Consider the following 27455-nt stretch of genomic DNA (forward strand, 5'->3'; position numbering starts at 1 on the left):
ATTCATTTAAGTAACAAAATTCACTGATCTATACTGAAGCATATACACTTTATATTGTTGTTCTGTTAGCTAGCCAGCCCCTTTGAAACCAGAAAAAAAGCAAATTTGCTTCTAAATAACGAATTTGCTTCTAAATAATGAATTTGCAATAATTTGCTGCAGACGGAGGACCAATCAGAGGTACGGGGTGGGATGCGAAGACAACAAGCCAAACTGCTGGCAAATTATGTGTTCATTATTTTTCATTATTTGATGTCGAAATGTCCAAACAATGTCAATCGCGGCACTGCACTCCGTTGGATTATAAGAGGACATAATGCAGAATATGAATTTTGCAGACTGCCTGGTTCTTTCTGTGATCGTGGGAAGATATTACGATGTATTGGTTGCTATCAAGATGTGAAGTTTATTTAACTAAATCTAACCCTAACCCTAAACTCCTTTGAAATAGCACTTAAAGTTGTAGGGCCTTATAAAATGCTACAAGGTAGGCCTAAATCTTTTCTGAGTTTACAATCCTTGAGGGAATTCCTGGTCCCCACAAAGGTTGTTAAGACAACACACACACACACACACAATGCAAACTGAAAGCACAGATATCTGGTAAATAGTAACATTTTATTGTTTAATATTTCGTTCGCATATATATAATCTCTCATAGGTTTTTATGTTGCTGATAATCCTTGACTGCCTGCCAATATTTTCATGATCAAAACCAACGTCACATCATATAGTACTGTAGTTGGGATTAATCTTGAGTTGAGTTGATGGTTAATCCTTGGATGAATAGCACATTCATCAAAACGTCTGAGAACCTTGCAAAAGGTACATTTACCAAAAGGTGCATAACATGTGGAAGTTCACCTTTGTTCCATAACGGCTGGCCAGCAATCTTGCAGTTCAAAACAAAGTTTTAATGAGAGCATATTTGGGGGCTTTTCAAATTAAACATTTTCATTTTAGCCCAGTGATAGGAAAGTGTCATGTGAAAAGCTGTATATTTGAATTAGGCGTCTTTCTTGCTGTCTGGTTTTTGACATTTAACAACTATTCAACCTAATACTGGACATACATAAGTATGACAAACGGAGTGTTTAGCCACAGTTGATACATTCCTCTATGGAAACATTGCATTCTAGATGTTTGCTACAGTATGTTTTATATTCTGATGTATATTGTCATAGTAGACACGAGAGGGACCAAATCCAAGTTTATAGTGAACCTTACATTTACAGTAGTATCTTAACCCTAGCCCTGAATCCTTTATTAAATATGCACAATCTCATCTAAACAAGCTCCATGCAATCCTTATCTGATCACAATTTTAACCATCATTATTTGCTTCTTTGTAGATGGTGTGCTTGTCCTCAGGAAAATATAAAAATATATATTTTCTTTTAAAAGGTACATATGGTTTGTCAGTGAGTTCTTGGTAAGCATTCAGTTATTGTTGCTAAACTGGGGTGATGTCCAGTACACATATAGAGGGCCAAAGGCCAAGGGTTAAAATACATACCATTGTAACATTTGTATGTGATAACTAAACAACTTAATTTGAGTGTTCAACAGTGTTGAGTGGAGGTTTCCTTGTGGTAAACAGCACTAGGGATTTGACATAAATCTTCAACACTAACCCATAGCTGGGAAATTGAGAATTGACAATAATAAACCCATGCCCAACATCTAGAATGTTGTCCTTTGAATGAGCAACACATATTTGTATCATACATCAGTCAGCATTGAAGTGCATTGATTAAAAGGTAAGTGCAAGTATAGATTTAGATGCATTTATTTTGACTAGAGGAGTAAAATTTCAACATGGCCCCAGAAATAGTCATTCTACAGGGGCCCTTTGCAAGAAAACTAAACAAAAAAACACTATAGTTGATGCTGTTTCTAACCTAAAATATATATGCCCCCCCCCCCCCATTTTCAAGCTTTTAAATTGACCTCAGAGCGACAATGTGTTGGAGCAATGTTGTGCTACCCTTTGTTGCCACTTCAGTTCATTCCATCAAATATATTAAGTTTTTCCTCAATAAAAGTATTTTACTCCCTGACAGGTCCCATGGTTCCTCATCTTGCTTTAAGGAACATGGCATCTGAACCAAGTCAGTAGAAGCACAAAGTCAGTGAGAAGCACTATTTTAGTGCGATATTTTCATACCTGGTTGTTGCCCTCACCCTGGCTACCTCTGCATAGAGAGTAGAATAGTTAGTATCACACCCCCATCAATAGGGATTTATAGTTGTGACTGTGGAAAGCATCATTTTTATGGTCATGTCACCAGAGTAAGGATAACATCTTTTTGAGGTAATAAAAAACAAACAGCTTTGAGTTCTTCATTAAAACGCAGTGTCCCTTGAACTTTGGATTCTGTCATCAGAATTCAGATAATACTTATTGAAACCATAAGGCTTTACAATAAATGCAACTTGACCATATGATGGCAAAAGTCTTCAGTGGAGGTGCTCCCCTCGGACTCTAGCTGCTCTCGGAGGAAGTGGGCGGAGCAGTGGAAGACGACCTCCGCCGTGACACGGATTGTGAGCGCTCAGGGCTGTGTTTGTCGTACGGCTGGAGCTGCACCTCCAGGAAGTCCCTGTGCTGCTGGCTGATGACCTGGCTGATGAGGCCGGGGAGGGCCTGGAGGTTCCCCAGCAGCGTCTCCAGCTTGGTTTCCAGGAGGGCAATTCTCTTCTCCATGTCCTCCCCTCTCTCGTTCAGGTCTGAGATGAGGTCATACATGATGTTCTGAGTCTAGAGCAGAGGGGAGAACACACACTCAAGAGTCCGAAAGAGGAACACAAGACTGACTTGGGCATGGGCACTAAAGATTTCTTTACTTGTGAAGTGATTCATCTGTCAATATGATCAATTGACCACAACATGATGAATCTGTCTCCAAAATACCTTAATTACAATGAAACTGTCCACCTAAGCAAATACAAACAGTAACAGATAATTTACAGTGGTAAGTCTTTGGACACTTATAGTGTAGATTGCACTATTATTTAATTTGATTTGAGATTTCATTTAGGAATTCACAACAAAGATGACATATATCAAAGCATGTAAATGTAATGTACTAACTCAATATCAAGAAAAAACTATCAATCTTTTGCACTATGATGCATTTCCCTAGGATGTGATATACATTATCAAACATTGAGGTGGCACACTTCAGAGGAGGTGGAGTGAAGACTTTTGGGTAGTAGGTGATGAGGTATTGTTCAAGCAGGAGAGTAATCACAGGCATCCTGGGGCTAAAGCTATTCATCACCTTCTTACCTTGTCCTCGGCTCATTTGGGGGAAGAAATAATGGGCTGGGTTGCCTCTTTGAATCACAGTGATCAACGAAGGGCCAAAGCAACACTGACAGCTAGTCAAGCTATAACTAGGGCAGATGCATTTCACTGTGTTGCATCACAAACACACCCTCATCCCTTCTTAGGATCAGAGTGCTAATTAATTTACAAGGTCAATCAATAAAAGGAGGATGGATGTGTTTAGAGGTGCTTCCGCTGCACTGGGCATCTTGACAGTCCATGAAATGAGGAAAACAGAATTTATGCTGGCCTTGGAATTTATAATATGAGACTCTATGCCAATAACAAGCTGTAACATTATTATCTATAGAGGTGTCATGGCCAAAACATTTGAGCTTCCACAGCTAAGAACCCATTGGTGAAAAGCCCCATAGACACATTTAAATAATTGGATAATCAGAGTTAACAGCGAGGGTACTGTAAACATGAAGTACTTATCTGCTCCTAATAGAGTTGATATAGACAGATATGCGTATACTGAGGAACAGAATGCTGATGTGAGCAATAATGCATTGATATGGACTGTGGGTGTTTAGACTGATATGCTACAATAATGTATGGAAAACACCAACCAGAGTAATAGATAGAGGACACAAAAATAAATAAATAATAATGTGCGGTGCTGTGTTTTTTCCACTTAAAAAAAGAAGATGCATAAAACATGTTTTTTGTTGCTGTTTTGGCTGGGTTAAGTATAGAGCATTACTTATTTCTCCTTAAAGCAGATAAGGGGGACACAGTGACATCTAAACTATTTCCCTTAGCTTTGCAGAGGCTATGCAGATGCCAAAGATATTTTAAGCTCCATTATTAACCCTCATCTATCCACAGGGATCTGACTGGAATGATTAATGCTATACTGCCCCCTGATGGCAAGAGCCACTTACGACAATGATTAAAGAGGGACTGATCGGGTATGGGAATGAGTCATCTTACTCAATGTCACAGCCCTATGTAACAATTTTACAGCACAGGGTGAACTGGGTGATATTAACTAACCTCTCTCTCTCTCTCCTTTCTTTGTCTCCACTTCTGGCTGAATTATCCTACCTAGGTTGCTGGTTCTGCAGCGCCAGGCTGGCAAACTGTCTGGTCCTTCCCATAGGTTTGTCAACTATTGTTTAGAGCATCGCAAGACCACTACAAAATAAAAAAGGACAAGCTGAAAAACTCCAGTATATTTTTGTCCACCAAAGCATACTCATCTTGTGTGTCTCAAAATTGGTGTCTAGTATGTTTAAAATAATGTTGGTAATACAAAATCAAGTGTGAAAGGGCAGTTGGAGGTTAGTGATAAAGTACAGACAGGAGATGTACTGGTATTTCATAACACAAATGAGAAAAGGTCAAGACTGAACATAATTTTGGACCAACATTGCAAGGATTTGTAGGTTGCCAGGTAACCATTATGAGTTCAAAGCTGTCTTGTTGAAATGGCCCCATGAACGCCTGTCTGTTTATTTGACACCTGTAGACTTTGTTAACATTAAATGGTGCTAATTTTAAAGAACTTCAAGTGAGTTGAAAACCACATGCAGCAATTTATGTCACTTATCCCAAAAGAATAGGAAGATATTTGTCTATTCCAAAAACGGTAATACAGATGATTTTCATATGTAAGAGTAAAACTCAATTTGTGACAATTGTCAGTCTAGCTTACCTTTGCAAGGTCCACTAGTGAGTTTGCTTGGTCATTCAGCTTGCGTTGCTCCATTTTAACACTTCTCAATCTGAACACAAGACCATTCAGAACCCGATAAATGTTTCTATCAATAAGGCAAATAGGCTTTAACACATCTGTGCACACACAAGGCATACACACGGAGAGCACTCTCAGGACATGCACAGGATGTGTGTAGAGAATGCAGGAATTTGCATGGGTCAGTTTGATTGGTTGAGCTGCATGCAAGAAGGGACCAGGGGCAGAGAGAGGAGAAGGGTGAAAGCTGCCAAGAGGGAGAATGGGACAATCACTACATCCTGAAATAACTCCAAGGACTCACAATGACTGAAATGGGATTTCACTGACTTACTATATGGTGTAAACAGATTAAAATGTGAGGTTTTATAACTGTGACCAGTACATTTGTTCGGTTAAAGGGCATTCTACAGGACTCCTCTGTGGTCCTGGTAGAGATTGCTCCATTTGACTGTAGGAATTATTCAACTTCTCAAAAGCCTATTTACATTTTCAAGGAAGTTTCTATTACAATTCTTAAAATAAAGATACCAGAGTCCCAGTGAGCCTTTCAATCTCAAATTCTCCTGAATATATGGCAGACAAACAGTATGTGTAGATCCAAAAGAATGGTTGAAGAAACACACATTTAAAAAGAGATTATTAAGAGACCAAAAGAGACAGATCTAATAGGGTTTCTCTTGTTTTTATACACCTTCCCAAACTATTTTATAACTGAGCTTGCATGTCTTACATACAAAATACATGTTTTTTCTGAGAAATTGAGAAACTAGAATAATATATCGCTGGTTCGATGCCTGTTTAATTGGGCTAGCAAAGCAAGTGCCCCCCCCCCCCCCAAACACACACACACACTCTGGGCATTTAGAAACAGCAACTGTGCAGTATTCTGGACAACAGTTCAGTACTCAACATATCTTGGTGCTGTTTTTCTGCAATCACCCATGCATGCTAAATCACATCTGAGGCAATGCTCAGAGCAAGCAGAAAGTACCTGGGACAAAACCCTGGAGGTCATACATTGTCGATGGCATAAAGAGAACAAGGCTCTGTAACTTATGCCCTCTATCTTCAATGGACTTGGAGTCATCAACTTTAATTGGACTGTGTGAATGTGATAGCATTTGGTTGTGTGGATCCAGGCTGAGAATACAATCGGGGTTTCTAAGGACCCTATGCTAATCGGCCCAGATAAATCAACTCTCATGCAGTGGAGTGTTGATGTTAGCATTCCCAACAGGCAAAAGTGTAACTGAGATGGCACACTACACCAACAGGGGGCACTATAGGAGACACTAACTAAAACACAGGCAAAGAGAGATGAAGCCCTGACTGGTGACTGAGCAGCCATAGACTTTTCAATAAGCACATTCTAAAACAAGAAGACAATATAATAAAAAAAATACATCCTTTATTTTATGTAGAATATGAAACAGAAGTTGTTCTAGAATGGGTGAAGCATAGTTAAAATTTAAGAACCAGCATCTTAAGCAGTGTCTTTTCAGCAGAGATGTAAGACCTGAAGGAATTCTGCATTTCACGGTTGGATGACCAATAGCTGTTAGGTGGCATTGATGAACAGGGTGTGCTAGGGTCCGAATGTGGAATGCACTTTCGTCCCTCTCACACTCAATGTTATCTGTCCTTCCTCCTCTGTGATTCAATGTTCCAGTGTAGCCCTAATTTTCAATGGCCGCTTTCAATCTGCTCAGATTTTCATCAGGAAAAAAAACAGCTAAACAGCTGCTAAGCTTTTCAATACCCCTGTGAATCAGTTGAGACCCATGTTTACCTCACTGAGGGAAGGGTAATACAACATTTTCTTTAGGCTGATGTACACGGGGTGCTCAGTTTTGACTCTGTCCTGCTCATCTGACCTACTGTTCTCGGCTACAGGGATTTGTGCTGAGTAGAGGACAGGGAGGCCCATGCTGTGTCCGTAAGCACAACACTTCTCAGTTTAAAGTCAGGAGGGCTCTCACAGGCTTACCTTGACATTTCCCTCGAAGTTCATGTACCTGTTATCATAGTCCCGAAGCAACCATGCACCTATTGTCTTTCCTGCTAGCCCCCCCCCCCACACACACACACCCACCACCACCTTGCCCTCCTCTTCCATCATTCCTCGCTCTGCCATGGGGGAGCTGTGATACTGTACTTTAGCTAAGGTAACAAATGAGGAGAACAAACAGTAGCCTGGCTAAATGATCTCAGACCCTCTCAGACATATCATCAGAGATACTTTGACCAGCTTGTTTTATGCAGCTTTTGTGCCAGTTGTTTAAAATGGCATACAATTTTTCAGAAGATCTACTGAAACCAATTACAACATGTAGCATGGTGAACTCCTCACGTGCTCCTGAGAGGACTAACTCATATCAACAACAAAGACACCTGTGAATCAAACATGACTACCAACAATGGGAGCCAACACATAATCACCCCTGTCTGTTATTGAGTCATTCAAGAGAGAAATGGAGAAGATGTGGTTGCAAATGTAGTTACACGCGTAACAATGGTTCCACAAGCCGAAAGATGACCCCCAGCCCTGGTTGATGAGAGCATGATTGAAAGGGGCGTGGGAGGGGGACCTGGGGAGATATATGATCCACCAAGCCCATAGCGGTGTTGCTCTCCTGGGGGAGTGCTAGTGGTCATCCTTCAGTCAGCGAAAGCACCGTTCATTGAGGGAGTTTAATCAGCGCTTTTCTGATTAAAGATCAAGTTCTCATCACATCCATGCAACAATGGAAAGAAAAACACCCTCCATCACCGATAATTGAAATTCATGTTAGGAAAAGTTTGTGTCAACAATGTTGTATGGTTCTTTCCAGAAGGAGACTAATAGGGATGCTGTATGTACATATTGTTGTAGGAGTATAATGATGTCAGACCATCAAGTGCTGAATTGTGTAATCTTTCCGTAAAAAATACAACCATAGATATTTTATGTATTTAGTTCGAATCATTAGGCTATTGAATCAGTTTAAATGATAGAGCAAAAACTGTAATTAATTAATTACATTAATTGGAAGATTCTTGACAAATGACCTTTTCTGCATGCTGATGTTGCATGAAGTTACATTGCTTTTCATGTCAAAGCATAATGTTGGGATGTTATGAATTTCACTTATCATATGAGGGAGTGTAATTTTTAGTCACATCATTGAGTTGAAAGACAAGCTCTCATTTGCATGCACACAACATCTGTAGCTACATGTGAGGCGAAGACTTACTTTCGAGCTCTATTGCATTGTGTTGATACAAACCGGAAAAAGGAAACATAAAATAGACAAATGAATTAATACAACATCAGAAGAAACGTGTCCAGATGGCAACATCAGTCTGCTGGAGCCTGAGTGCTGCAGCTCTCATCCCACTGCTGCACTGCCAGCCTCGATCACATCAACCAGGCTTCGAAAAATCCTACTAACATTAATATCCTCAATAGCAGCAGCAAGAGCAGTAATGGTATAACACCATCTCTGCGTGCCTTTAGGCACTGCCAGCCTCTCTTGCCTACACACAGACAGGTAATCACCTCCAGTCCTCTGTGATATTGTAACACTGTGGTCCAGTGAAGTGCTGCTTTCCAGAGGTCCTAATCATTCCCCTCCAGACTGGACCTGCTTATCAGACACATAGTAAGTCGGGCCAAGTTCCTTGATCAAATCCCCTGAGCAGGAAAACACAGAGAACATACTCTTGAGTCTAACATGCACCCCAGTTTAGGGCGAGAGCAAGAGACAGAGAGAGAGAGAAAGAGAGAGACCAAAGAGCGTTCTGAACTTCCTCTTCCTCCGACTATTTCCTACTTACAACTCCTTACAGAGTTGTAAACAGCTATCCTGCCTTTTTTGTGTTATCACTGTTGATTCAGCATCGACCAGCAGACAAGGCAAGGCAATATTTGATTTGACATGTGTGCTACTGCCTCCAGACAGGTCACTGAGCCCTGACTAACCCCCCGCCCCTCCTTCTCTCTTCTTGAATGGACGGACACACTAACTGCAAGGCAAGCCCTCTCTGTGGCCAATGACTGGGAACCAGAACACAGATGAAACTGCCTGCTTAACTACCCCCGCAGCTCAAGCCTGAGTCGGCACTTAACACACAATTGGTCAAAAACACGGCAGCATCTCTCAATAAATAGCCCAGCTGCACATTGAGCTCTTATACAGAAGTGGATCTGGATGTGATACAACACTATGTCCTTGCAGAGAGGACTAGAATTATCTTTCCTAATGCAGAATATGTCTCTTTATAGATTCTTTCCTTAGGTCTGCAGGTTTTCCATTCTTAGGCTGTTCAAGTGAGATGGGGGTTGACATGAAATGTCACTACCACAAATAGCCTGAATGCAGTAGTAAGGCCATAATAATCCTAACACATCAGACTTCATCGGATTGCAGCAGCAGACAATACTCCCAAACTGCGTGCCGCTACCAAATATCTAAACTCTCAGTCTTTCTCATAATAATAGAAACAATATTAATGAGCAAATGAATGTCGAACACGGGAGACCACACAGACTTGTGAACACACATAAAACATGGATTTTCACTAGAACATCTATACAAAGGAGCTTTTTAAAATAATTTCTTACTAATTCAGTGTAACTGTCAATCACTTTCAAGAGAGGAAGTAATAAAGGACCTTGTAATTGGGTTGAGGCAAGTTAAAAGAATGGAGTAACTAAAATCAATACACGTTTTAGAGCCTGAGTGCACTGGCGGTTGTTCCCTGGAGACTCCCTAAGAGAGTGCCTGACAGGTACCAGTCTGATCATGTGGAGGGAAATGGAGAAGCTAGATATGTCAGACCCCGAGGTCAGTGTGATTTCTGTCTGAAGCTGGAGGCACACAAGGACGCAGAGAAGACATTGTGACATGGAATAGAACTGGCAGCTTTTTAAAGAGAAGATGGGGGGGGGGGTAGAGAGTGATAAAGAGCGAAAGGTGGTGGTAGGGAAAGGGAGAGGGGAGATTGATAGCATGAGAGAGAGATAGTAAAAGAGAAAGGGAGAAAGAGAGAGAGCGAAAGGGAGAGGGTGATTACTGCTGTGACCTTCCTGTAACTGCTGAGAAGACTATATATATAGTCAGAGATATAGTCTACAGAAAGAGAAACAGTTTAAACTTTGAAATAAACTATAGGCCCTGCCCGCAACATCTGTAATAGCTTTCATTGGCTTTCAAGGCTCTATTTATACAAGACTGCACATGCACAACGACTAGATATGTACAGTCACATGGGGATGAATGGTGGTTCCCCATACACGACAATATCTCAGTCAGGTGAGAAGACAAACAATAAAAGTAATTCCTGAAATACAAACGTAAAACCTTTGCTACAGGTGTCAAACAATTCAGATATCTGGTTCTTATAAAAAAAAGTGGGACGTATTGAAAAACATCAACCAAACCCAGTTATGGACAGGTTTAGGGGTTATTGGGGGTGGAACCTACTGATGGATAGCTTGGAGGAACTTCCTCTGGTGCTTTCTGACTCTGGCATGGTCCATCTTCCTTACTAGTTTGGTGTTCTTATAGATGAGCCACGTCTCCCTGAGTACGTTTGCAGCTGTGTTTTTCACCTGCAACAACAGGACAAGAACGGGGTGGCGTTCACAAGCACAGGACAGCACTCATATTCAGTATTCCTACAATGTAAACTGCAAGGGGAATAAAACCTTATTATTGACTTACTCTTTTTGTCAGCTGTGTGTCCATCATAAAATTGTGGACATGTTTTTCAGCTTTGGTTAATTCCAGCTTCTTTGCAACCACAGCTACCACCAAAGCTGTGCAACCGGCACCCTGGGAAATAACACGGACATGAGTGGATACAAAACTTACTGCACCATATTTCTGTGAAGAGCTCTAACACTGGAATAACCATTGGACTTGAAATCATAAAACAAACAAAGCAAAAGGTGTCAAAGTCATATCCTCTGATGTGAAATCCTCTGGATAGACAAATCTATGAAATGATTGAGGGTCGAAAAGGATCTTATCAGTAGAATCTTCTCTGAATACATTTATAACATATTGCAAACTCACCTATACATTCATTTAAAAGAGATAATATAATCTATTATAACAAGCATGATGAACATTAACAACCTGTAAGAAGTGGAACTGTGAACTGTAAGAAGTGGAGTTTGGTGAACTGTTAGAAATTGAGAATTATCAAAGCAACTTCAGGAGGCGCCCCGTTGTCACGCCAGAGCCTTCTGCAGCTGGTGCTGGCTGCCGTGCTCGGCATCCCCAGAATATAAGGACAATAGGCTGCGTCTCGTTTAGGGTTTCAGTACAGTAAAAACATAAACAGTAAGTGGCTGTAAGTGTATGGTCCGGTCCAAAGTCTTGATTTTGTTTCTAGTTCAGTCCGAGCCTTGTTTAATCTGTGTATTGTTCCAGACCTTGGATAGTTTTCATATTCCCCGTTTTGGATTACCTGTATTGACCTGTCTGCCCGTGTACTGATCATTGCCTGTCCGACCCTTCTAATTAAATCTGCACTTGGACCCAACCCCGTCTGGTACTCCTTACACCAGTATTAAGGGACAGGCCCACTAACATTACCTTCTGATCTAATCCGATGGGACATTGTAGCACTACAAAGCATTATGTGCTCTATGGTCACAAGGGCCTGAGTGATAACAGTCTCATTCATTCTGTACAATGCATATGGCTTCATGAATGCATGTTTAAAGCATTGTAAAGAGCACGTTCATTGAAAGCCTTCCCCATAAACACACCCAGAGGGCTAGACTCAAATACATGACTTAATGCGAGCAGCACTGGAAGAGAAAGATTTTTTAGAGTAAAGAGTCTGAACTCACCATAATGCCAGTCAGGAGACACACTCCTTTTCCACAGTATGTATTGGGGACCATGTCCCCGTATCCAATTGTTAGAAAAGTGATGGAGATCAACCACATGGCTCCCAGAAAGTTGCTGGTAATGTCCATGTTGTCGTGGTATCTACAGTAAAACATAACACACACATTTTGGCTGGGAAAAGGAGAGAAAGGCATATACTTGGATATGCATGTTCAAGGCACAATATTACGTCCATTCATGTGTTTTATGAATGTATGGACAATTTAGCAGCTGCTGTCCAATACAATTTTGTATTTATTTATTTAATAATGATTACAATTATTAATAATAGTAAATTATTTCACAGGAGATAAACTATGATGACCCTGACTGTTTTTGACACTGTAACACGCACACACACACACACACACACACACACACACACACACACACACACACACCACATAGAGCAGCCTTTCTCAACACGGGTCCTCAGCAACCCCCTGCCCCACATGTTTTAGATCAGGGGGGTTCAATCCTGTTCAATCCGGTCCACTGCCCTGTATGTTTTAGATGTTTCCCTGCTCCCTAACTGATTCAAATGAATGGTCGTTATTAGGGTTCTGCTGAGCTAAATAGCAACCAATTCATTTGAATCAGGTGTGTTGGAGCAGGGAAACATCTAAATCATGCAGTGCAGGGGTCCCTGAGGACCAGGGTAAAGAAACACTGACATAGAAGATCTAGGGGATCAGGCTATATCTACCCACTGGCCTCACAGAAAGGAATGTTTACCCACAGCAAACCATTTGGCCTTATCTATGTTTCATGTAGTGCATGGAGCATGAAAGGCAGGTGGGAGTGCACCTTTCGCAGGCTCTGACAGTCCAGGCTGCGATGATCCACAGCGAGATGGTGAAAACCAGCAACACAGTGCCAGGGCAGATGGTCATGAGTGTCTTCATGACGAAACGCGTGTTGAAGTTGATCTTGTTGAGGGCCCCGATGCTGCGGGAAGAGGCATCGGTGAAGAGCTTGCTGTGGAGCAGCATGACGCGGGCGATGAGGTAAAGACGCAGGAACATGGGGATGGATAGGATGATGTCCACATCTGCGTCCGTCTTGGATGGCGTGTAGGAGAAGGCCAGGCGTGCAGTCCAGGTGAAGGTGTAGTTCCCTGGGATGGGGTGGATGGCGCACACCAGAATCTCCAGGCAGATGAAGAAGATGCGTTCGTACGTCATGGCTATTCTCCAGTCGTCCGCTGCATTGTCCACCATAAATAACTGCCCAAGGTAGGCACATGGAGACAGAAGCAGATTAAATGGAAGATTGTATTTGTATTTCTCTGGCACAAGAACGTAGCGTGGAACTTTGTTTGCCCTGACGTCTATTTACAATCTTATGGAACTTTTGTGTTCAGAGGTTTTAGGTTGGATATCATTACATTTAGTCATTTAGCAGACGCTCTTATCCAGAGCGACTTACAGTAAGTACAGGGACATTCCCCCGAGGCAAGTAGGGTGAAGTGCCTTGCCCAAGGACACAACGTCAATTTGCATTGCCGGGAATCGAACCAGCAACCTTCTGATTACTAGCCCGATTCCCTAATCGCTCAGCCACCTGACTCCCCCATAACATTAACTGTAAACCATTTTGTAATATTAAAGGGAAATGCACAAAGTTATATTTGATCGGATAATTGACATAAGGCTTTAAATGTTCCTTCAGGATTTTAACTCACTTTAACTTTTTACCCCCCAAAATTCATTTAGAATAGTTACAGTGGCTTATATATGTATTTAAAGATATCAATAAGTGAAGTGACTTGTGAAGTGGGCTGGGTATTTTCAACTACAAAGCACTATCCCGATGAGAGCATCTGTCACTGCTTACTTTAGCATAGGTTTCTTAATACCTGGATACACTGACCAGAAGGTTGGATGGTCCTCTGGTGGTAGGATAGGGGGTTCACTACGCCTAATTACTCTCCTCTACCGCATCCCCTTCTCTCTCCTTCATTGTATCTCTCCTTCACTCTGTCTCTCTCCCTCTATTTTTTTCTCTATCATCTGTCCTCCCCGGCCCCTTCCATCTTTTATCCCTCAACCTCCCATCCATCTCTCTCCCTTTAATCTAAGCTGTCTGCAAGCTCCAGGATTCATGGCTCCATGCTCACACCCTGGGCCAATGCCCTAACCCACCACCATCACCACTATCTAGTCAAGTCACTTGATTGACTGGGCTTATGATCTGTAACATAAACTACTTCCATCTCCAGAGATGGCCTCCCTTCTCTTGCCTCTCCAACCCCATCCTCGATATGCCTTCTGCGGACGAATCACTATTAAATGCAATTGAGCCCACTAGCTTCTTACACAGTCGTCAAATCATTCTCCTCTCTGACACACAGTGCCGGTAGTCCTCCCCAACGGTTCACTCTCCGCACTCAATCACCTCAAGGTCTTACGGTTGTATATGGGGCCGTCACAACTGGGTGTAGATATTTAACAAAATGTTGCCGTCAGCAAATTCCCGGAAAGCTTTCTTGGTTGGCTAGATCCATTGTGACTGCAGAATCCATTCAATATAAAGGGTGGGAAGAAATGCAAATGACAAACTACATTTTGACTTAAACCCACCCCATGAAGCTTCGTGATTACATTTATAGTTTATTATTTACATTTATATATAGAGCCATGTCTAGAGACATCTGCCCCTCAAGAGTGAGGGATAAGATTATATAAATGTTGATTTGGGCCTATTTTGTAACATAAACGAATGCTTTCAGCCTGGTTCAGGTTTTGCGTCCATAAGTGGCTTTCTAAAACTAACTGCAATTTGTGCTTTAAATAGGTCCCGTCTATCCCACACATTGTTGGACTTGACAACATAACATGATTAAAAGAAAAAAATATATTCAGGATCAATTCATCTAGAAAAAAGGAGAACATGTTTCAAATACATCACACACATCAGCCAAATGTTCTGGCACATCAGTTAAAAACACAGACATTTAAATAATTCAGAATACTCAATGGGTACAAAGAGGTTGACAAAAACTAAGTGAAGCCACACATTAGGGCTTGTTATCCTGCCAACTAACCCTATTTAGGCTAACTCTAAATTCCTAATTACAGAACAGAAATTATGGACAACTCCAAGAAGCAAAATGGGATAGATGACCTGGATTGTTATTGATATTTAGCGATAATACACTACTAAATCTTGAATCATTGAAAATATATTTTCCAGGGCCAAATCTTCAGCTCAAGGACACACTTAAAATGACAAATTTACCACATACACCCCCCCCCCCCCCCCCCCCCCCGAATTTGAATTCCACAGGCCCCCTGACACTACAGATACCCACACTACACTGTCATACAAATAACATTCCACACAGAACATCCTGGATCATGACATGTGCTAACTACATGGTGATGCTATTTGAGCCAAACAACAAGATTACACTACAACCATTGACAGCATACCAGCATACAGCATATACAGCAGCCACCGCCATCTAATACATAATAGATGGAAAGCAGTTTGGGCTAGTTCACTGTACAGCAAGGCCGTAGCCATTGGGTCAACATTGGGGGACACACATTTTTTTTGTAATGATAATTTCGGACATTGTGCGTGGTTGCCTGTCGTAGCGTAGCACATTTATATTTTTATTTCAATATATTGGGGGGACATTTTGACCAGATTTGAATGTTGGGGGTGTCCACCCCCCCCAATATATAGAATGATTACGGCCTTGCTGTACAGCACTATAGATGAATGACCCACATCCAAGTGAAGCATGATAGGAGCCATCCCACACATTAGATGAAGTCCATTCATTCATCGAAACTCTAGGTTGTATTTTCCCCTGCAGTGGAAGATCATTTAAATACCCCAGCAAGCTTGTTGTCCATATCAAATGAGCAACGTCAAGCTCACTGAAGGTACTGACATCTGTCAATAGATGGTGTAACCCTAACCAAGGACCTGCCTGTTAAGCCGTCCAAGGGAGTGTAACTTACACATGGAAACACAAGCTGTTACTTCTCTATGTGACAGACGGCCTCTTACTCACAGAGTTAGGCCATCAAAACAGAACAAGACACAATATCTTTTGTCAAGACCGAGGACAAACGTTTTTGCTCCGTATTAGAGACAATTCTCTTGGACAAAAGAAAACGTTTACAAACTTTGCTGCTTCAAAACAATGTAATTAAACATTTAAAATTAGATTATGTAAGGGAAGCCTACTTGGTGGGTAGAACCAATTGTGGTAATGGATGACCTGAAATACAATACCAAAGAGCTCTCTATCTATGAGCATCTAATATTCCATGGCTTACACACAACTTCTAGTTATGAGGGAGAGGGAGGAAACAGGATTCTCTCTCTACAGAGAAAAAGTTGAAAATTATGTTGGCTGCATGGCAAACCACTCCAGTTTCTTTCACTGTGCATTATTGTCACATAAATGATGATCCAGGTAAAGTCATGCTAAAAACTAAATGGAAAAAGGGATGGGTGTGGGTGGGGTAAATACATAATTTTAAAGTCTTCATTGCCCTGAAAGTGGCCATTTGGGTGATCAATTACCTTAAATAGAGAAGACATTGAGGACTGGCTGTCCTAGAAATCCATCTCTCGTCAAGCCAAGAATCTTTGCATTCAGTTAGTTCAAATCTTGAGAGGGCTTCGCTGAGGGTCATTTAGACCATATGGACCACACACACATATACATTTGTACATACACACATACAAAAACGTCTTATACCAAAAGAGGCACAATGGATCTCTGAAAAGTCTTTAATGGCAAATTCTAACCGAGGCCAATCACTCTTTAAATATAGCCACCTGGCAAGATCCAGTGCCTGCACTCAAATGGTTGGCTTGTCGTCTAATGGATAAAAATACTGTTTAATCATTAAGGGAGTATTTCCCCAGCTCATCACAGTAGAGTTGCATTCCTGGGTATAATAAACAATGTCACTGCGGCAAATTTCTTTTTTGTCCATATGACTCAATTACACGTCCCTCAGGTCAGCTCTTTCCTCAGCATCTCGTCCTCCACACCTGTCTCCTATGCTGTAGGTATGGCTGGGCAGATGCTCATCCACTCTGCTTATTGGGTGGGTTACTGGTTTCACTACGCTGCTCAATACAACTAATGGAATCCAGCTCAATATTTAATCTGTGTAATGTGGAGATGGGAACATATATCTAGTCGCTGAGAATGAAATCGCTCAATCTCATTAGTGAATTAGGTTGAGAGGTTCATTCCAATTAGAAATTAATGCAATGGTTTATTTATTATATCAAAGTGAGCCTCTAAAAGGCCACCTTGCTCTAGGTCTAGGTCTTCCACAGTCACAATCTTTTGTTCACAAAAGAAAAGATGGAAGCCACCAAAAAAGCTCCAATCACATCTAATTTCCTTCAGAGAGCTCTGACTGTAAACACACTGGCATATAAATGATCTATGCATCCATTTTTCAGATCAGACATAGTGCATTCTTTACCAAACGTGAGCAATTAATTATCCTTCCTTTCCTCAGTTTCTTTGGGAGGCAGAGTATCTCTGCCCTTCAAAGACAGTTGGTTCAGTGAACACTTTGAGGTCAGCAGCCAGCGTTGTTATCTGACTCTTGTCGGGCATCTCAGGTAGAGGACAGATTTCACGGTGAGAATTGTAGAGCATCTCCTGCAGTTCCACGGGGTGTCTTGACACGCACCACCCCAGGAGGACAACACCAGTGTATAGACTGGGGCTTCGCTATCATTCAGACAGCTGGGACACATGTGGAGTTTGGATTAAATCCTCAAGTTGTCACATCTCATCTTCTCTCCCTTGGTATAATAACAAAGGGGAGGTAAAGGGGCAGATGCATGCATGAAAATACTAATCAAAGACCGGTTTGAGAGCGGTAATGCGCATCTCCAAAGACCATACATTAGTTCTTAGCAGTATTCTGATCATACCAGATGGCACCCAAATACAGCAGTGCCCTCAACTTGATTGGCTCCTGGCAAGGTTATTTTTATGCAAGAAGAACCAAAACAACAACAATTACTTATAAGTGTCACTCAAGGAATGCTGGAAACTCAGCAAGCTCATCTGTGGAGATAGCAAAACAATGCTTTAGGTGGTTTTCTGTTTCTCATAATGACCGTTGACAATGACAAATCAAAGTCCTTGTGTAGAGGCATAGTCTCCAAGCTCTCAAGTTCGTTCACGGAGTCCTCTAAAAGAGCTTCCTGCCAACACAGCAAACAAAACGCACAATGGCACTGATGGATTGTCAGCTGTCGACAAAAGACATCATGAGGTCTGCTGTCTCGCACAGGGAGCAGTAGCACCTGAGGAAATAATCACTCATCCAGAAATGCTGTTGAGGTTCTGAATGGCAACACTATGTGGATAGGGAGTGGGAGAAAAAACAACCTCTAATTGGACAGAGAAAGAGAGAGAGAGAAAGAAAGAAAGAGAGCCAGAATGTGGGTGAGAGGTGGGGGGGGGGCAGAGAGACAGAGAGAAGGGTGGGTGAAAGCAAGAGAAAGACAGAGAAAAAGAGTGTGTGTGGTGGGGTTGGGTGAATAATAAAATTGTTGGGTGGCAAAGGAGTGAGAGAGAGATAGAGAAAGTGGAGAGAGAGAGAGGTATAATAGAATCTGAAGAGATAATGCCTTAGATCCTGGACCTGACAGAGAGAAATCTGATGTGCTTGAAGCTCCATGTCACCAATCACTACCATCACTACCATCTTGCCATCTTAATGTAGAGGATATGTCCCAGTTGTGTACCTAGCCTGACAGCTAATGTCCAAGTCCAATGCTCAGACTGATCTCGTCATTTCAGTCTCCATGAGAGAGATGACTAAAAACTAAAAAGAACAGACGTGCACAATACACAAATTGAGCACCCCAGAGAACAAGGGAACACATTTTGTCCCTGTCTGTACAGTTTTCACAGGTAAATTACTTTCAAAGGGTGAGAGGAGTGTGTGGTGTGGTGTTTGTGTGTGTGGGGGGGGCTCTCTTCAGTCTGAACAATGCATCTCTATCCAACATGCATGTGTCAGGACATACAGATGTGCACACATGTATCCTTCTGAGGATAATAACTTTTAATTGAAAGGATCTCTGCCACCTCTAAACACTTCAGCCACAACTAATATACTCTGGAGCTGCAGGTGGCAATAAAAGTGAGTATATGCTTTCAGTGGGGTTCACCGTCCAGGTCAACTGGAGTTTGAACTAATATAGTAGTGTAGATTTGCAATAACAGTACGTATGCCATTGGAATGTCAAAAGTCAAGGTAGAAGAGAGACGATGTTAATCTGAAAAATTGTTGTAGATTGTCTAAGTAGAGTTGTACATACAGTCAGGGCTGGACTGTGACAAAAAAATTGCCCTGGCATTTTTGCTCAGACCGGCCCACGGTGTCCGACCGGCCCACTGTTGGACACCACTCACCAGTACACCAAAATAGTTAAGAGATGTGATTGGGCCAGCCCAGTGTCATTATGGAAAATGAACCAATGGGCAGCTGTCCTGCTTTATGGGCCGGTCGTTGGCCAATTTTACGTTTATTAAAAAAATATATATAAAGATTTATGTATATATGAAATATCATATCGGCCCAAGTGCGTCGGCCCACCAGGCATTTGCCCGGTATGCCAGATTACCAGTCCAGGCCTACATACAGTACATAGTTGTAATCCGTTTATGTAGAATGCTAAAGCAGCATTTTAGCATTTGCAAGGTTTTAATACAATTTATGTTTAATCTTAATTAGAATGTGTAGTTCACAAAATAAATACAGCATGTCAAGTAAATGCTATACATGTGCCTGAAACCTACAAATGAAATAATGGAAATCCTATTCCACTGCAACCTTTCAGCCACACAATATGTCATGTTAACAGCAACAGAGAACCATATGTAGAGGATCTTTTTGTTGTTGTAGTTATGTTTCGAAATATGGTAATGATATGTGCATTTCTGTCATTCCTTACAAAATAAAGCTTTTATAGTAATTCATTTGAAAGGAGACACATTTTACTGTCGCGCTATTTCAATGATTGATACGCCTTTGGGGCTTGTAAGCCCTAAACATAACAGGAAGGCCTAATGAAAACAGGGGTCTTTTGTTTCAAGAGTGTACAAGACAACTAGAGAGGGTACAATTTCTGGGGAAATTGTAGGGTGTGCTTGCTTGCGTCGGTTGGACAGGGGTCCGTTTTTTAATGACATTTTTACAACTGATATTTCTGTATTTTATATAAAAATGCATACTTATTATTTATAAAGATTACATAGATTTAAAAGCATTTTTTTTTTGCTGCTCATTTACAACTGAAAATACGAGTGAAGTGTAGAATGAAATGGATGTCTTCTCATTTCCCCTGCAAGAGGCAGCCTCATCGTTGAATCAAAAAGAATACATTTGGCAGACCGGTGTACAAATGGACCTAATCTCTATGACTTAAACGTCCTTTTAAGTTTTTCCCTTCTCGTGATATTTTCATGCATTTAGCCTACTCATTGCATTCATTCAGTAATAAAGAACCCCCTTTGAAGATTATTCTACGACGTTACCCGGCAGTAGAAGATGGAATCGCGATTCAAACAGTACCATCTGCTAACTGAAAATATGCCCCCCAAAACGTAAATAAGCTTGACATTTATTTAGTGGAAAATTGCTCATTCATAAAAAGCTCACTGGTAGCGATCATTGTAAGGTAACAACGCAAAATGCGATATAGCCCTGTGTGGAGAAGCTGCCCCGGTAAATTGTACTACTACGGTACAGTACTAGACTACTGCTGTGTTCGTCTCGGTAGCGATTGCGTTGGTTGAATTCGATTAAACGTTCCGTTGTACGGTTTAGGCTGAAATGAATTATTTTCATGAACAGATTGACAAAGTTTAGGCTGTGGCAATGAAGTTCAGGTTAGTAGTTAGATAGACTTTTGATTTAAGTAAGGGGAGTGCCGAACATATTCTGTCGCCGTTTGACTTCCTAAACAGCTGTGTATGTTAGATGTTTTTGTCGTGTGTCTCGCGTAGGCTACAGCGTTGCAGTGATACACTGGATTGAAACCACAGGTAATGATAATTTCACCCACAAATCGTTTACTTGTAATCTAATGTCATAATAAATCCTACAACGAAAATGTATATGTGAGGAATGTTTATTTTAACGATTGAAAACAGATACATCATAGACCACTGTAGTATGTGTTGCCCGGGCAACAGAGGCTAATGTCATGCTAATGCTTCAGTGAAATAGTAGACTACCGTTTCCGAAAGTAGATGTGGGCCTATTTCCTTAATAATATCAGCTAATATTGTACATTACATTTCATAATAGTGTTTCACATCACAAAGTAAAATGAGTAAATAGTTATCACCCTGGCCGCTTTGCTTGTGGCGTTTCTGCAGCTGCCTTGCAGTAAAGCTATAGTTAGCCTAGCTATCCCCCAAGTTAACAGATGCGAAATGAATGTTCTGCTACAGGTAGTCACGCGTGTTTTCGTGACGTTAGTGACGTAGTGACGTTAGTAACGTCAGTGACTGTGGCTAGCAAATTAGCCACCGTTAGCTTCACTTTTCGCCACAAAAACTTAACTTAAGCCCAAACCATGCAACGGAACGTAAATTCCAATAGAAGCAACGCAATCGCTACCAAGACGAACCTTTTGACACCGCCGTTGTGTATGTAGGCCAAATATTGACTGAGTTTTAGGGGGGCGAAAATAAACAATAATAAATATATATGTGAGAGAACAAAGGTTGTGCTCTCGCCGAAGGCTTGAGCACACCCAATGAACTAGTGGTCTATTAAGACATTGTATTAATGAGTCTAACAACAAAATCATTCTGCAACTATTTATATTCTTATGCTGTAAGTCAAGAGAGGAATAGACAAGAGTTAATATAATAGTTAAGAGTTAACACAAGTAACAAGTAATTTAAATCACTTAGTAGAGCAAGTACAAATCATTTTAGAGTTGCAATTTCCAGAGATTTTTTTTAAATGATTTGATAAACGCATTGTGCTTGAGTGAACTTTTTTTTCCATCTACACAAGAAAATCTTTTGTGGTGACCATATTTGGCGGCCCAATCTTTTGCAAATGTCATTCTTCTTCTGTTTATTTCACTCACATCAAGCTGCTTAATAGGTTCTTGACAATATAGTAATTTACAGAATGTCCAGGAGTAACACCATGTGGGGCCGCCATTCTTCATTTTAATTAAGTAGTCCTACAACCCAGACATAAGTGCTGAATTGCAGGAAGAAACAACATAAGTAATGCAACAATGCTCTGACGCAAGGTCATAAAATTGAGTTTCGTCCAAGAGCTGAAGCACGTCAAGGGAAGCTGAAATCCAAACCATCAACCCGTTGAGGTTGCCAAATGTAAAACATTACTTGGAAAATTGATTTTCCCTTCAATCGTTTAGCTGCTCATGTATCCCCTAAAAATGGTACTTCCACTGCATTAACCAAAACTTTATTTTTATATTGCTGACATTGTTAAAATGTTTACCCTATATGTTGAAGTATGCTGAGATTATGGAACCTATTAACTTGTGTCTTTCCCACATTTTAATACAGTATGGTCTGGAGTTTCATTTTATGGGTCAACATTTGAGTAATAGGATTTCATGCCTTAATTTGCTTATGTCGCCTGTTAAAGAGAAAGTGACCTTATTTTGAAAAAATAATTTCAGAGTCAATTTTTGAGCATTACTCAACAATATATTTGTTAAGATTGTTGTTTGCAGCGATTGCACACTGATTTCCAATGTCAGCTCTATAGCCTGCATAGTTAGACAAATGTATTTGAACATAATTATGCTGTTTAACCATATGATGAAAATACCATGTGTGTCTAAGATATTAATGACCTTAGAAAATGAAAAAAAACACATACCTGAATCTCCCTTGCGTGGTAGATGATGATCAACCCCAAGAGAATTATTGTAGAAAGGGTAATCAGGCATTTTAGAGCTAATGAATACAAAGACTCCTGGGAAGAGAGGAAAAACACTATAGCAATTCAACAATACACATTGTGAAATATCTCAAGAATTACGAAATTCTAGGCTTCATTACAGTAAATTAGGTAAAATGATTTGCCAATTTACATAAATTGATTTTACTCATTAATTTAAAAGAAATTGTGTGACACTATGTGTCACTACTTTAGGCCTAATTTGTGTTGCTGGAGATAACAAGCACCTGGACAACGTGATCCCTATCCAGCCATGCAGCTATCGTTGGACGCGTGTCCCGTAAAGATATACATAAGTCTCAAGAAACAAAATCAATAGACCACATGCTACGTTATGGAAACAATGTAAATATGTAGAAATGTCAGGAGATACTTTGGAACGAACTCCACTTAACATGCTCGAAAATCAATTTGCATTTGGCTCTGCACGTTATGGGATTGAGTTACGCACCTTTCCATAAGCTCCCCATGAGAGTTCGGTCTCTATGACCATAACAACGATCCCAAACATCCCAAAGATTAAAGCATAGTCGCTGAGACGTTTCCTTTTCTCAAACAAGGCCCTTCTGTGTCCAAGCTTTTCCCCAATGTTCTGGTTCTTCTTTTTACCCGATTTACTGCCACTGTGGCCACCCCCTCCGTCTCCCGATGCGTAAGGCATCAGGGTGGTTGAATTGTTCTCCGGTTTAGATATTAAGGTGTCCGACGGGTCTGCGGCAGAGATCGGTTGGAGAGGCTGAGACTCGGAATCAAACTCGTGTATGTTTCTGCGGGACGAGCTCAAGTTGCTCAGCGGCCGCATTACGCCGCCGTTGTATCTGCAGCTGCTCATGGCTATTTCATTGTATGAGTTACTCTCTTTGTGGCTGCTGCTTGGGCTGCCCAGTTGCCGATCGTGGCATTGCTGACGGTGAGGGTGATGCTGTCTGGTTGAACTACCATGACTAGAGGGTGTGAACTCACAAACGCTAAACTGACCGCCTTGCTTTGACGAGGTTACAGACGGAGTCCTTAAAGTTCCAACAGTGGTCGGCGACGACCCGCGAAAAACAAGGCTTTTTCTTGGATCACAGGTACAGTTATTGCAGGTGCATGGCTCGCGCTGCTTGGTGATCCGTTCCTCTCGTCCGCAGTATTGCTGGTACTTACAGTGCTGGAACTGCTGTTCTTGAAAGAAATCGTTCTGCAACTGCAATGGGGTTTCCATGTCACTGCTGCCGTTTAAAGCAGCAGTCGGGTACCACGGAGCACCCGATGAGGGGTACGGGATGATAGGTACGGTACATGAATGGACCCATTTCGGCTCCGGTAGAATGTAGCTGATGCATCCGATTGGATAGAGGACACCAAAACAACTGGCTTGACGTCACTGAAAAGGTTTGCTCTGGTCTCACTGTTTGAAAATTCAGTAGCATGTCAAAGTGGATTTTTAAATTTTTATTACAGGTGACATAGACTATGCAGGGACGTAGGCTATTTTATTAAAGTGAGATTGACTCGGGAAAAACAAGAGTTCCTTCAGACGCAGGCCTGAAACAAGTACTTTTTATTAAATGCCCTCAAAATATTATTTAACATTAATTTGTTAATTGATTAATGTATTGATTCATAACATTATTTGTTCAATCATTCAGTGACTTCTACTAAAATAGACCACTTATTGGTGATAAGATACTGTAGCATATATGAGACAGTTTAGCCAATAAGATTACCACCGCTGTGCCAATTTAAATAAGCCTAATATGTATTTGATTAAATGAATGAATGTTTGGACTGTTCAGGTATTAAGATAGCTACAGAGTTGAAAAAGCACCATTCGGAATGTTAGTGTGTAATACTGAAATATTTTCTGTAGAATATATTTCAGTGTCTTGTTATTCTGTCGACATATATTGACTTGTACACTGCTGACTTACACAAAGCCTTTACAATTTAGACTAATGATAGATTCACAAGATGATTTCATTCAAAATTCAGAGCTGTGTAGAAACATTAAGGGCCATTCATTGGTCAAAAGTCACATGACTTTACCTTGACTCAGGGACCCAATATTGGGCCCCTGTCGTAGCCTTCTGATGGATGTGACGGCTGGTGGCTAATATAATAAGGGAACGGAGGAGTTATATCACACCGAGGAAATATGGGCTTCTTCTTTTATACTTCCTGAAAATGAGCATTTGGGGTGCCATAAAGCAAAGCGTGAACCCAATTACCCATATGTCTTAGTGCTGTTGCACCAACACCTTTTGTTTGAGCAAAATTACGTTCAGAAAGAGCGCTCTCATATTTGTCCAGGGCTTTTCCTCAAACCATGTTTATCATTGACTTATGACAGGAATTTTTCCGGTGCAGTAGCGTATTGCAATTTATTGTAAATGATATAGCCTAGCATACAACGAGACGATATGTCCTGTTTGCTGTGACTGAACCTTTGATCATTCAGATCACTTGCTCCTTCATGATGAATGCGTCTAGTCTCAAACTGATCAACGTCGATGGAACTGTCCAAGGTCCTCAAGAAAGTTAGTTCAGGTCTCCGTTACCTCCCCTTTAAATAATTTCTTCAACACAAGATCGCAATGCGCACTTGTTTCTGATTGGACATAGGCTTCTCCACGTGACACATTGTACCCGTTTGCAGGAAGCAAAGTTAATCAAAGATACGCGATTGCAGTCTAGTTAAATAATTTGCCAAATAATTGTTCTTCATGTATGTCATGAGTAAATTCGGCATTTTATATGCCGCAGTCGATTGAAGGCATTAAGATAGATGTTGGCTGTGTTCTTTACGTAGAAGATCATTGTTGAACATGCCTGCAGTGTGTGTGTGTGTGTGTGTCAAGACTTTCCTTTGCTGTGTTGTTTAGCCAGCTTTTAAAATGTCTTAGTGAACGCGTGGTCATCTGCTCTCGTAGAAAGCATCATAAATATATACTTTCACGTTGAGACTGAACACGTTTTTGTAGTTGAATGTAACTTTATTCTAAGGCTATTAGGAAAAGGGCAGTCTCCAAACAAAACACGGAATCAAACACGGGTAATTCAACCCCTGAAAAGCACGTGTTCACCCAATGTCAACCCCAGCGCAATATGAACACAATTTATAAGTCTCTACGTTTTCAAGTGAATGCAGCTCAAGTCTCACGCATTCTCCGTCAGACTCAAGCATTTCAGACATTTCTCACGCTGTCACGCAGCACCTTGTATTTCTCACGCTGATAAGGGACAACTTGTCCTGCAATACACAATTTATGGACGAAGCGCAGGCATACTGAGTGAAGACGTCTGCCGAGATGATAGTTGTCTCGAGTTAAATACCAATCAGAAAACAACCAGCACACACACACACACACACACACACACACACACACACACACACACACACACACACACACACACACACACACACACACACACACACACACACACACACACACACACACACACACACACTCCCATCGGCCGGTATGGTGGCCAAACCTTTAATACAATGTGAGAGCCCTATAATGGGTCGATAGAAGTAAATATTTTTTAAACCACTTTTGAGAAAATCAAAATAGACTTGGCATTTGTGTTTTGCAAACCCAGATACTGTGGTCCAAGACACCAGGCGCTTAAACGCGCCCTTGGACAAGTCTCAGAAAGGGAGATGGACATCATCGTGCAAGACCGATTCAAACTCAGACTTATAAATAATAGGATCTTCAGTGATGTTGCCATAGTATTAAGTCAACGAAATATATCCCTGGTCGGTGTCGTACGCTTGCTCAAATATATTACCTACAGTTAAAGCAGCTTAACTTTTAATTGGGACCACAACAGGTAATTATTATAATGGACACATTAGCCAATTGCGTTTCACAACAAATAAATAAATAAATTGGCACTCAATTTGAAAGGCGCAGTGTAAAAGGCCATGGTGAATAATTAGTACATATCACTCACGTCTGCTAATGGAATAGACACCTGTTGTTGGGAAGGAGAGCCCCAAATGTTATTTTAATGCTGAGTTCCAGTCCTTTGTTTGCTGTAGGAGGTGGTAGCTCATATAGACATAGGAACTAATACTCAAGGGCGTGGGTTTGGTATGTACATTGGTGGTACACATTTGTAAACCTCTCCTATGCAAGCCCCTACCCCTGCTCTGCGCTAAATATTGGTGGGAAAGTTACATAAGTCTCTTGACATTGGTTGGGTATACTGCACTCATTATGTTCAACCGTTTCTTTTTGCAAGACTGGCTGATAGGGGTGTAACTATACACTCGCCTCACAATTTGATATGTATCGCAATACTGGGTTCACGACACGATACATATCACGATATTTTGAGAAAGAAAAAAACCCTGAAATTCAAATAACAGATTTATTTCCTAAACACCACATTTCAATGTTCATGTTATACATGCAACTTAGTTAACTGGGTTAAAGCAATTTTAAATGCACGCGTGATGCAGGTGCAAAGTAGGTTGCGTGTTGGTAGCTCAACCGACAGGATAAAACGGACGTCATATCATTAAAATATTGCCATAACTCTACGATACATACTGTAAAATGTTTGCATTG

The 27455-nt window shown here is 41.0% G+C and overlaps 1 protein-coding gene across 2 annotated transcripts; it reads right to left on the bottom strand.

Annotated features, from left to right (window-relative positions):
• Positions 1–599: 599 nt before the first annotated feature.
• Positions 600–24226, bottom strand: kcnn2 (potassium calcium-activated channel subfamily N member 2). 2 transcript variants are annotated; one of them, XM_062478600.1, is made up of 9 exons: positions 23342–24226; positions 22810–22905; positions 12725–13143; positions 11878–12019; positions 10739–10849; positions 10499–10626; positions 8267–8275; positions 4992–5061; positions 600–2761 (listed from the first exon to the last, which is right to left on the bottom strand). In XM_062478600.1, the coding sequence occupies exons 1-9, from the start codon at positions 24095–24097 to the stop codon at positions 2486–2488; spliced, it is 2007 nt and encodes a 668-aa protein (XP_062334584.1). In that variant the 5' UTR covers positions 24098–24226; the 3' UTR covers positions 600–2485. The 2 variants fall into 2 exon arrangements, with proteins under 2 accessions (XP_062334584.1, XP_062334583.1); XM_062478599.1 differs by lacking the exons at positions 4992–5061; positions 8267–8275 and having other exon boundaries at positions 2598–2761.
• Positions 24227–27455: the final 3229 nt, after the last annotated feature.

The sequence above is a fragment of the Osmerus eperlanus genome, chromosome 14 (genome assembly GCF_963692335.1).
Source record: "Osmerus eperlanus chromosome 14, fOsmEpe2.1, whole genome shotgun sequence".
In the NCBI taxonomy this organism is placed as follows: Eukaryota; Metazoa; Chordata; class Actinopteri; order Osmeriformes; family Osmeridae; genus Osmerus; species Osmerus eperlanus.